General features: G+C 39.7%; 1 protein-coding gene across 1 annotated transcript in view; it reads left to right on the forward strand.

Annotated features, from left to right (window-relative positions):
- DSCAM (DS cell adhesion molecule) overlaps positions 1-12677 on the forward strand; it is a 603664-nt gene that overhangs the window by 558185 nt on the left and 32802 nt on the right. The window contains exons 29-31 of the mRNA XM_043538206.1: positions 2291-2406; positions 5583-5732; positions 10577-10774. Coding sequence (XP_043394141.1) covers positions 2291-2406; positions 5583-5732; positions 10577-10774 — 464 coding nt within the window. The remainder of the gene's footprint in view (positions 1-2290; positions 2407-5582; positions 5733-10576; positions 10775-12677) is intronic.

Raw genomic sequence — 12677 nt, forward strand, 5'->3', positions numbered from 1 at the left:
TTTGGGGTATTTAAGTCAGATCCCTGGGGAAGCTACGCAAGCCCCACATATTAACAGTTTAATGAAAGTTGTATGATTTGCCCCTCGCACCTCAAATTAGTAACAGTTACTAGTATTTGAGCTCAGCTTGGTGATGTTTTCTTTAGCAGCAAGTTCCAGATAAATTCCTCTTAACTGTTCATCATTGATTAGCATAAGGAACTGGCTTATGTTTCTAATTTTGAGCATAGAATAAGACATAAATTGCCCCTGAAATCTCTAACCCAGCCTTCACATTTACAAAGGAATGGTTTTCCTTACCTCTTTTGCATTAACCTACTCACTGACCTCAGCCCCAAAAATTAATGAAGAGACATGACTGTTGGCCAAGCATCCAAAATGACCTTAGTTTTACATAGGTGCCATATGTAGTCCCTTTCTGTATAAATGAGTGTGTAAGATTCAACCCTGTTTTGAATGTACAGATTTTTTCAGTCATTCAATTGAGAGGGGTGGTTATAGATAGATTATTCAAAATGATGTTCATATCTTTAATCAGTTTTGAACAAACTTTTAGCACTTCATGCATTTCACTTGCTTAAAAAACAAACGAACAAAAATATTTATCCATAGTCAATAAATGAAGTATGTTATATACACACACCATCACAATGTCTACAGAGCTAATTAGCAACCTTGAGACAAATTTAAGGTTTGTGATCACTAGAGTCTCTTTTTTTTTTATCATCTCAGCGTAACTAAAATGTAAGTAAATGATATTTTTCCTGTTAGGGAAGTAGTCTCTGGAATCCTTATCTATGAGATTATAATCCCTTGATGCTAATAGCCTGGATTTTCTAACATTAAAGACCCACTCACTTGAGTGGGTTGGGAATTTTTCAACAATTTTTTTGGTTGGAAAATGCCAATTCTTTGAAAAAACAACCATTCATGGAGACAAATCAGTTTTAATAAGAGGGTTTCTCATCTCCAGGATGGAATTTCGATAGAGAGAGAGATTTTTGTGAAGAAGGCTTCTTAGGGGTGAGGTCATGGTGGATTCTCCATCACTGACAATTTTAAAATCAAGATTAGGTGTTTTTCTAAAAGATCTGCTCTAGGAATTATTTTGGGGAAGTTCTATAGCCATGTGCTCTACAGGAGACTAGATTATCACAATGATCCCTTCAGGTCTTAGAATCTAGGAAGAGTCTATGAACCTCACAGGGCTGTTGTGAGAATAAACACAATAAAGACTGTTGATAGGGGCCATAATTCCTAAGATAGACAGAGTGGGGAAAAGACTAGAAAAGTAGAATCTGGCAGATATGTCCTAGCTCAGTTCTGGTGGATCCCATTGGATCTGTTGGGTTTAGAGACAGAACTGCCGCTAGTTTTGTGAGGGGAGGGAATTCCTCTGACAAAATGATTCAGGGAAAACAGGGGGGCCCATAAGGAGAGTTCCTTCCTTCCCTTTAGCATTTCTGTGGAAAGGGGTGAATGCAATATGGAGGATTTTACCACAAGTTCTGTATTGCATATGATTATGCTGCTCAGTTTTATTACCCATTTTCATTTGCTTATTAGTAGATGGCTCATTCCCAGAGTAATTTTCTGGTACACAGACTTTAAAATTGTTATTGCTTGTGTGATGATACAATAATTGTTTTATAGTCCTGTTCTAAAATACCAAATCCAATGAAAGGAGTTAATCCATGAATGCTAACAAGGTCTATAATTTCTTACTATTGCAATGTCAACAGAACTAAAGTCTTCACTTTTCCTTATGCAATTCATTACTATTAATGGAAATTCTAATGAATGTTTGATTGATTTCTTAACTTACCAATTCTCATGATGTTCAGGATTTAAATCATTGCTGAAAATTAATGAATAGGAGAAATGTATATAAAACACCATCTTCCCACTGACCTGTTTGGTCAGCTCAAGGATTCATTAGCCAAATCTGAGAAATGCAAAAAAAATGGCAGCTTTATAACTGTTTCCATCAGTTTCAATATTCAACAACTGCATCGAAAAGATTCAATAAGGGCTTTTGATAGATAAACCACTGAATAATGGCAGACTCAGTCCCTTGCCCCACTTACTTTTTCTCATCTCCCTACCAAAATACTTTAAATTAATACCACCTATTTGCTTCAAAGTACAATGAAAGAAAATGAAATGTATGAGAATTTTGGTGACTATGGTAATTTTATTATCTTAAGTTGAACGGATTTTTAAAAAGGAAATCCTTAAATATCTTTTCATATGGGGAGCGTTTTCATGTTTGTCTCTCTTTTGTGCTTAGTAAGAACACCAGGACCTCAGATACACTTAACAAGCAGCAGCAGACGCTAAGGATGCACATAGATATTCCCAGAGCTCAGCTTCTGATTGAAGAGAGGGACACAATGGAGACCATTGGTAAAATGTCAATGCACTTATGTTGCTTTATATAATAAATGTTTATGGTGGACTTTGCACTGCATCCTTTACACATAAAAAGGGCTAGGGTCCTAATTTACAAGATAATTTGTCCTGGTTGAAAAGTGAATTGAAGACTGTTCTACATATGAATCATTCTGAGCTTTAAGGAACCCTAGCAAATTTAAAGTAGAGTAGGGCAGCAAAAAGTGAAGTGTTCCATTCTGACATTTTCAACATGAAAACTTTACTTTTCCATTTCAACATGATTTTTTGTTTTTAAATTTGAATTTGTTTGTTCTAAAAGAGGTTATTTGTAAAAGGTTGAAATTAAAACAAAACATTTCAAAATTACTGAAATAAAATGTTTTGATTGACCCAATCCAAATTTTTTTTCAGACGATCTACTTCTGAAATGAAAAGAACTAGATACGTTCATGGCGGATAGGTCCATCAATGGCTATTAGCCAGGATGAGCAGGGATGGTGTCCCTAGCCTCTGTTTGCCAGAAGCTGGGAATGAGCGACAGGGGATGGATCACTTGAGGATTACCTGTTCTCTTCATTCCCTCTGGGGCACCTGGCATTGGCCACTGTCGGAAGGCAGGATACTGGGCTAACTGGTCCTTTGGTCTGACCCAGCATGGCCGTTCTTATGTTTGAGATTTCAATTTTTTGCCCCAATTTGGGACAAGAAAAAATTAAAAAATCTCTAAAACTTTTGCAGGTCTAGAAAATGGTTTCCCACCCAAATCTACATAAAATGACCTAATTATATATCTGCCTCACTATAGCAAAAGTTGTTCTGTATTCTGCTACATTGAATAAATAAGAAAAAAACTGAGATACATTAAAACTGGGACCCTGAAGCTAAACTCTTTTACATTTCAGAAGGTTGGATACCAAATCTCCTGGAACCAGACTCACCACCGTCATTCAGGTTTCAGGTCAAAAGCCATAAATAACTTAAGTTATGCCTGGGATGAATCTGAAATCTCACAAAACCAGCAATTTTCCTAAGAGTTCAGCCCCACATGGGGGCTGAAACCTCGCCAAAACAACTGATCTAATGAGTGTCTTGCTATACAAAATGGCAGGGCTCTCACAGAGGGAGCTGATCTTGCCAGATTTCTACCATTTTGGACAAAAAGCAGTCTAAAGCAAACTTGAAGTTGGCTTAAGTGGTCAGCAGAGGATTCCACTTGTATAGAGGAATCTTCCAGTAATATAGCACATATGTTGTGGTTACATTTAGGATGTGGTCAGAGGGGAGGGGACCAGTGGAGCCAGCAGGGATGTAGCTTAGCTCTGAGGCTCCCAGTCAGTCCCAGGATTGGGGAAGAATGAGCTAACATTGTCCCATCACATCCTGTGCCAGGCTAGCTTGATTTGGCTGGACCAGAGGATTCAGCCCTTTCTGTGTTTCATGTTTTATGAGGTTGCTTTGAAGACAAGATCCACACATCACCTGCAACATGGACATTTTTGTTTCCAGTTTTATGTTTCCAAAGTTCATTTCTGTGCTGCAATTTTTTATGATAAGTTTTATCCTATCGGGAGATTTCACTCTTGAGTTATAGTAGTTGGGCAATAGGGGTTTATAATGGAAATGCCATTAGCTCCTTAACTACAGCAATGTGATTGGTGCCACAGTAATAGACTGTGTTGCACAAAGCAGTAATAGTAAGCCAGCACTTTGACAGGATTTTACATAGGCTTTGGCAGGTTTTATTCATGACCGGAGTAAGAGCTCCTCTTTTCCAGGGACCGCATAATTTGGTTTCATAACGTTCATTCTATTTAGGGCCTTTTTTGGGCAAAAAATGCCATTTATGTTACTGTGCAGAATTTTTCACATTAATGTTCTCTTGTCAGTTGAAAAAAACCCCAAACCAATTGTTAGAAGCAGTGGATCAGCCACAGCTGATGGGTAAATTCACAGAATCACCATTGCTGGCAGTCCCTTTAGAAATGCATTAAAAAGCTGTACATTGTATGATAGCAGGAATTTCCCATGGTTTTTATTGCTATTAAGAATAAATGAAAAAGACTGTAATAATGTAAAAATAAAATCTGGAGACTAAACCCAGATAGCACTAAGCATTCAAATGTAGATGTTCTGCAAGCGTGAAGTCAATGGAAGAATTACCACTGATTATAGTGGGGGCAGGAAGGGACTTATTATTAAATCTTGTATGATTGAGAATACTCTGCATTCTGTATAGCTTCTTTTTAAAAAAAACCAAAACCAAACAGCACTGTGATCACAATCGTAAAGAAAAAAGCTACTAGCTGCCACAGGATCAACTGCTCCCCCACATAGCCTGGCTTGGTGCAGGGAGGGGTGGAGATTCTGTATGGAAAGTCAGAAGGAATCCTCCACAGTGGCTTCTGCTGTTTCTTTGCAGAGAATCCATGCAGTAGTGGATTCACAAGTGTTCTTTTCTCCCCTCCTTGGCCTGGGGTCTAACTACCTCCCCTACCCCGCTCCACCAATCCTGCTGTGCAGATCGGAAGAAGCCTCTGTTCAGCTGTACTCCGTGGCATGCAGGAGAGCCACACCACTTACACCAGGCTCTCCAAATCCTCTTCCTATTGTGCCACTGACCCACACCAGTCAGTTCTGCTGCAGGAACTTTGCAACATAAGGAAGAGGCAAGATTTGGCCCATGGGCTCCAGACCACAAAAGCATTTATGCATGTGCATAACTGTAAGCACAAGATTTGTCCCACTTCCGCGAGAATGTTCAGATACTAAAGCAAGTTCATAAGCGCTTTACTGGATTGAGGCCCTAATGCTGCAGTATTTTTGTTCTGGTACTGCAGAGGCGAAGCTAGCCAGAAGAGAAAGCACAAATGAGCTAACAATCTGCTTTCGACATCACAGATACAATCACTTATGCTAATGACAAACGTGAAGGGGCGAGAGGAACCAGTGTTTACAAAATGGAAAAAGTCCAAGTACTTAAGGCAAAAGATCGTTACAGGCAATAGAGAGTGTCTAAAAGGATACACAAAAAGCCCATCTGTGTCCCTTAAAGTCATCATATCACAAATGAAGGCCCACAGGCAATACTCATTTCTTTAGTTTTGTGTAAACTTGAGGACTTAAACTATTTTTAAGGATCAACAAAAATGTGATTCTTTATTTTAATATTCATTTTCTATTGCTTATAGATGACAGATCAACAGTGTTATTAACTGATGCTGATTTTGGAGAGACATCTAAACAGAAGTCATTGACAGTTACTCATACAGTACATTACCAGTCTGTCTCACAAGCTACTGGACCATTGGTTGATGTTTCTGATGCCCGGCCAGGAACAAGTGAGTATAAAAGAGACTATATTACCTAGAGCAGATATCATTACCACAGTATTTATATTATCATGGTATTGCCTTTATTTTGAATGTAGTGCGGAAACTATTTTGTGCAGCAGAAAATAGTCTCTTTTACAATTGGACCCACTGTAAAAGAGGTACATATTAAGGTTAATACAGTAAAAGTTTCCTTTGCATGTTAAAATGTAGATGTAATTTAAGGTAATTCAGACCTGAGTATTCCTCAGAGGAAATTTTATGCTGCATTTTAACATCTAGAATCTATTGAGCAAATGTTTCTAGTGGATTTTCATAGCTAATAGATATTTATTTCTCAGCAATCAATCTTTATTTCATTTCTCAATTAACTGTGATTGTTCCTAATGTTCTAGGATATGAGAAATACATTTTCTGATTACTGCATTTTTGGAAAAGTTACATTTCTAGTTACTGTATTAAATCCATTTTCCCAGCTATATCCATGTGGAGATCATCTTACAATGATTTAAACAACAAAATTAATAAATATACGCTTACACTACATTCTTCCTAAACTCCGTTATAAACTTGTTCCATATCTGCATAATTGGAAAAATTTCATTAAATATAAGGACTACTTACTAGATAGTAATATGGTGTAATGTGGCATACTTGAAGTATATAAACAATTCCTAGGAGGTATAGAAAATACAAATATCAAATACTGTCATTGATGTTTATTATATTGAAGAATCAAGATTATGAGAATGAACAATATAATAGAACCCTGCAGTGTTTTAAAATCTAACTATCTTTAATGCTGCAAGATCCTGCACTCCAAAAGTACTTGTCTTTCCTTGTGATGATTAGAGGCTGGGCAACACCCCAGAATACTTACACTTTCCATCCCTTATCTCCTCCAAATCAAAGCCCATTGAAGTCCATGGAAATACTGGTACTTAAAATGGGCTTTTAATGAAGCCCAATAGTCCGGTTCACATGCATCCCAGCAAATTTCGTGGGAAAGGTGTTAAATATATTTACTGTGCATTTTAATATTCCTTGAATATTTGAAAGTAACACTGTAACATAGGTGCTGGAAAGTAACATAGGTGCTGGAACTAGGGATGCTGGGGATGCTGCTGCACCCCCAGGCTTGAAGTGGTTTCCATCATTTTCAGGGTGTACAGTTTGGTTCAGTAGCTCTCTGCACCCCCACTGTGCAAATTGTTCTAGCACCCCTGCTATGCACAGCACCAGTCTTAGAATTTTGAGTAGCTTTTCCCAAACTTAACAGACTCATTTAAATGAATTTGAGGGGCTCAAGGATATGCAATTTTCAGCCTTCTCTGCTGCAAGTGAAGAACAGCCCAGCTGTTTGTGCTGAGCCCCATGAATAGCTACCAGCATATAAACAGATTTGTTAAAATAACAATTCTCCAAACAAGCTGGAAATCTGAGATTGTCAACCCCCCCCCCACAAATGCAGAGACCATCCATCCATCAGAATCCATATATGTGATTGCAAAAAGTCTGTGTAATCATGCTTTTTCAAGTTGTAACACAATTGTTGTTTAAAATCTAAACGTTTATTCAGAAGACAAAAATTGGGTACAACTGTTGCAGTGTCCACATTCCAGCTGGGCTCTGCTAGGGCCTTCATTCCATTTGTTCTGTCTCCTTTCGGAAGTCTAGTGATTAGACTCTTCTGTTCCTTGCATTCAGGGAGCATAAGGTCTAAGATTATAGCTGGCACCTGCACAGCAGGAGGAAAGCTTCTTGCACTTTTCTCCCATGCTGCTCACCTGCACTGGGACAGTCACAGTCTGGAGTAAAATCTTGGCCCTAGAATCATAGAATATCAGGGTTGGAAGGGACCTCAGGAGGTCATCTAGTCCAACCCCCACTCAAAGCAGAACCAATCCCCAATTTTTGTCCCAGACCCCCTCAAGGATTGAATTCACAACCCTGGGTTTAGCAGGCCAATGCTCAAACCACTGAGCTAGCCCTTCCCCTCTCCCCCCGGCCCCCGCCTATTGAAGTCAATGGCAAAACTTACACTGACTTCAATAAGGCCATGATTTCACCTTTGGTCCTTAAAGTTCGTGCATGTTTCAAGATATTTCTAAGGCTAAGTCTGGGAAATGTACTCTAAGATTCAGGAGATTTAGGTCATGTCTTCGGGATGACTTTGATACCTCAAAAAACTGAGGGTCTTACATGACGTGCATGGATTTCAAAGATCCACTGGCATTTTTCTTTGTAAGAGCTCCAAGTTCCAATATTCTTGGCCAAAATTTGTCCTCTGCCCAGTGCTGTGCTATGTGTTGTTGTGTACTGTTGGGGGTTGCCCTCTCCTGCTAGAGATGATTGTGTTTCAGTGGTGCACTGTGCATATACTTCACAGTAGGTTGTAAAGGGCTTGGGATGCTTCAGGATGAAAGGTTCTGAAAACATATACAATTGTTTGTTTATTTGTGATATTCTGGGCTAGCTGAGATCTTCTAAAGGGTATAGCTACCAAATGCCAGTCAAGGAATAGCTACTCACTTCCCAGCTCTGGGAACACTGCTAAATGGCAAAGAACTGTGATGCAGCCCAAGCCTGAGCATCTACACTTCAATTAAACAGCCCCTTAGCCCGAGCCCCTGAGCCTGAGTCAGCTGGCACAGGCCAGCCATGAGTGTTTAATTGCAGAGTGCAGCTGTTAGACACAGGGAATTTGTGGAGGGCATCTTCCACACACACCCACTGCCTCTTGGATTTCACATCTGCAGAGAATGTGAGTTACCCTTACAAAGCCACACAGGAGAATAAGGAGGCACAAGGTACCCCCTTGCTCCCCACTCCTGACCATCCAAATACTGATATCACAATTCATACTAGGCGAGAGCAGCAACAATGGACAGACAGGAATGGGGAATGATCAGAGGCAAGGCTGTGCCCCTCCATCCAGCAGACCTCAGCTGTCACAGAGGAGGAAAATATCTGCTAATGGTGTAGTAATTTCACAGTTCCCAGCACCCAACTCTACCGCCCCCTTCAGTCTGCTTCTGAGGTGGCACACCTATGCACCATGCCTTGCTCAGGGTAGATTGAAAATTTACAATCTAGTCTCTTAATAATTTCCAACATTAATATCTAGTTATGAAAAGATAGCAGGCTAGCCATCTAACTATTGTCCTTGTTCTAAAGAGCAGGCATGCTACCATGTTTATCAATGGCATTGAGTTTGTATTTTTCTTTTGCCTTGGAGGAGGATTTGAAATAGAAGGTCAAACAGGCATGGCCATTTTGTATTATTAAATAACGTGCACCTTTGAAGTAACAGGATGTAAATGCTTCATAGGGAATGTTGATTCAGAAACAGTGCTCAAAGTCAGTATCTAGTGATGGTTTATCCTTAAACCCATTCCTGTTCAAGTCTCCCACTCTGAAGTGGTAGAACAGACTTACCATTTGAATGTCAAAGAGCACTGTTTAATTCTTTTACTCACCATTGTTACTAATAGAAGCTTCAAAAGAAAAATCTTTCCCTGATGGTTTAGTCACTTTCCATTTGCCAATTAAAGATTTTTCTTTTCCCTTTGGCTTATGATTAAGGCCCTACCAAATTCATGCCTGTGAAAATCACATCACAGACCGTTAAATCTGGTGTCCCCCATGAAATCTGGTCTTTTGTGTACTTTTACTCTATACTATAAGGTAAACATATACAAAAGTACACCCTTACTTCTTTGCTGCTGATGGCAGCAGTGCTGCCTTCAGAGCTGGGCACCCGGCCAGCTGTTGCTCCTCTCCAGCCGTCCAGCTCTGAAACCAGTACAGAAGGAAGGGTGGCAATACTGTGACCACACCCTACAATAGTTTGCGACCCCCTTATGGGTCAGAACTCCCAGTTAGAGAAACACTGAGTCTTAAGGGCTTTACATGATTATATTTTGTTACAACACCGTGAATTTTAAGTTTTAAGTATCTGAAACCATGAAATTAAAGATTTTTTAAATGCTATGACCGTGAAATTTAAGAAAATGGACTGTGAATTTGGTAGGGCCCTACATATGATGAAAAACAAGCCTTGTTTTTGTCCCAGTGCTACTGATGATGTCAATAAAGACTAAGCAATCGATTTTGGCAGTTAGCTTACTTGCACTCCCTTGGAAGGATGGATGGATTGTCTCTGGAGCAGCAAAGAATAAAATATTTTAGGCCCAACATAAATAGTTGATTTTTTTTTTAATTTCTAAGGAAGAATTGGGGTGATTTTATTTTTTTCAGACACTGTAAGAATCTTTATGGATAAATTTACCATCAGAACTTGGAGGATTTTACGATTTGCCATGTTTTCAGCTACCTGGTAACAGCCCTTTAGCATGCATGATTAATAACATACTAGCCCAAATGTAAACTAATAAATAAATAATAAACACATAGGGGTTTGGTAGTGAGTAATACTATTGTATGTTAACGTTAAGCAAGATCCCTTGCATAGGAAATGTGATCATATAATCTCTTAGCCATTTGTAATCTTTTCATTTATATTTTATAAATTTGGAGTTATTATGATTCATATGAAGTGATAATGAGTGAATGGCAGTAGGGAACGGGTTGGATCCCTTTACCTGTTTCATTCCCAGACTATTTAACATTTGTGACTGTATAAACACGTCGAATTTCTGTGAAGAAAATGTCCTAATTTGGGGATGTACTCACTGCACTTCACTGAAACACATTTTCATCCTTAACTCCTTTTCATCAGTTTTTTTTTTAACAATATCTCAGTCACCACTTCATTTCAGTTATTCTGCTGGTGATTTTTCATTGACTAATTAAGAACTTAATGGCAAAGATTCTCTGTTTGTCAATCACAGATCCTACTACAAGAAGGAATGCAAAAACTGGGCCCACAGCTCGCAACAGGTACGCTAGTCAATGGACTCTCAACAGACCCCATCCCACTATATCAGCCCACACCCTCACCACAGATTGGAGGCTGCCAACACCCAGAGCTGCAGGATCAGTAGACAAGGAAAGTGACAGCTACAGTGTCAGCCCCTCACAGGATACAGGTATAATGTCATTTGCAGAATTCCTCTCTAAAGACAGGACTAGCATAACTGTAGTATTCAGTGCATGAGATTTACCATATTTGCTGCTGGGATTAAGAGTTGTATTTTCTTTTTAAAGCATTTTAAAAACATACCTTCTAACTGCAACTGCTACTGGGTTATACTACCATTTATGATAACAGGCATTGTGTACGTGACTTCCTATGCCAAAAATGCACTCCAAAATCTTTTTGATGGTTCTATGGGTAATTTTTCTGGTCACTGAAACTATGTACTTCCTGAGCTCTAAGGGAGAGGTATGAGAATTTGCTTCAGGAAGTGGTAGTATTAGCGCCGGGAAAATGGAGTCAAAACTGGAATGGTTTTAAGGTTTGAGCTACTATAAGGTAAGTTGTTTCCAGTGGTGTAATTTGCTCATAGGGGGAATGCCCAGCTTTCAGGCCCAATCCATACTCAGTAACATCGACGGGCATTGGACAAAGCCCTGATTTTATTTGGGAACAACTATATCTATAACTAATGAGAAAGGGGAACTCGAAGATGCAATTCTTCTCTCAATCTTAATCCTAGCCTTGTTGTGTCCCGGTTAAAATGCGGTTGCGAGACTGAAAAGTGAAGCTGATTTTGCTTTTCCTCTATACTCAATAAGAGATGAAGAAATGTACAGCCTTAAATGAATTACATCCTGTGATCAGGGACACACTCACACAGCAGTTCCAAAGTTAGGTTTAAAAAAAAAAAAAAAAAGGAAAATATTTGTTTTGAGGTATATCACTGGCAGAGGCGGTGACTCCCTATCTAGCTCAAGGCTGGCCAGAAGCAACTGCTTGTATTCCCTTGGAGTTTAGACGGGGTGAAAGTAACTTAACAGGCTTACCAGTTTGCAGGGTGGTGGGGTCCTGAGCAAGGTTGTGGGGGTGGCTCTGGGCCCCCAGAAGGCCAGACTCCCCAAGCCACGTACAGTCCGGCCCATGCCGCCCGGGGCTTTGGCGGCAATTTAAAGGGCCCAGGGCTCCACCTACTTGCATGATAGCAGTAGCAGCAGTGGCAGCCGGAAGCCCCAGGTCCTTTAAATCACCACTGGAGCCCCTGACTCTTTAAATCATCCCCGGTAGCCGCAGCAGCGCCTGAGAGCCCCAGGGCTTCAGCAGCAATTTAAAGGGCCAGGGGCTCCAGCTGCTGCCAGGAGCCCCAAGCCCTTTTAAATTGCCAGGGCATGGGGTATCTGCCCCTTTTGCCTTCCACCATCAGTGGCCCTGCTGGTATGGTCAGCTGTGTACCGGCGGCCGCTTTCTTACTAGTACGCCGTACTGGATCAGCTTTCTTTCACCACTGGTTTTAGAGTGGCTAAACAGGAAAGTCTCAGAACAGTCAGGCCCCAGAAGAGAAAATCATCCAAAGCAGTATACACAAAGAGCTTTTCACTACATAGAAATATGATGTTTTTTTTTGAAAATATCCAGTTATTTTCTGAGTAAGAAAAATCAGACATCTGCCTTGCCTTGATCTAAAAACATTTGGTCCAAGCTTTTCAGAAATATATTCCTAAAGATAGTTCCTTAAATCCATATTTAGGGACCTAAATATGCGGCTTGATTTTCAGAAGTGCTGAGCACTACATATTGCCCATTGGCTTCCGCTCGGCTACTCAGAGAAGTAAGCACTATACTCAGTAATATTCGTAGGATTTAGCTGTTATCTTTTAAGAATGGACACCCTCCTTTTAAATATCTTTTAAAATCTACCCCTGCTTACATATGCTATCCAACATTAATATCAGGAACTTCCTATGGGCTGTGCTTTTGTCATTGTAAGGTACATCATTAAATCAACTGATGTGAAATTTACAAGACTATGTGGATAGATACATAAAAATAAAAAGACTTGTAAGACTTATTCAATT

The sequence above is a fragment of the Chelonia mydas genome, chromosome 1 (genome assembly GCF_015237465.2).
Source record: "Chelonia mydas isolate rCheMyd1 chromosome 1, rCheMyd1.pri.v2, whole genome shotgun sequence".
Classification (NCBI taxonomy): domain Eukaryota; kingdom Metazoa; phylum Chordata; order Testudines; family Cheloniidae; genus Chelonia; species Chelonia mydas.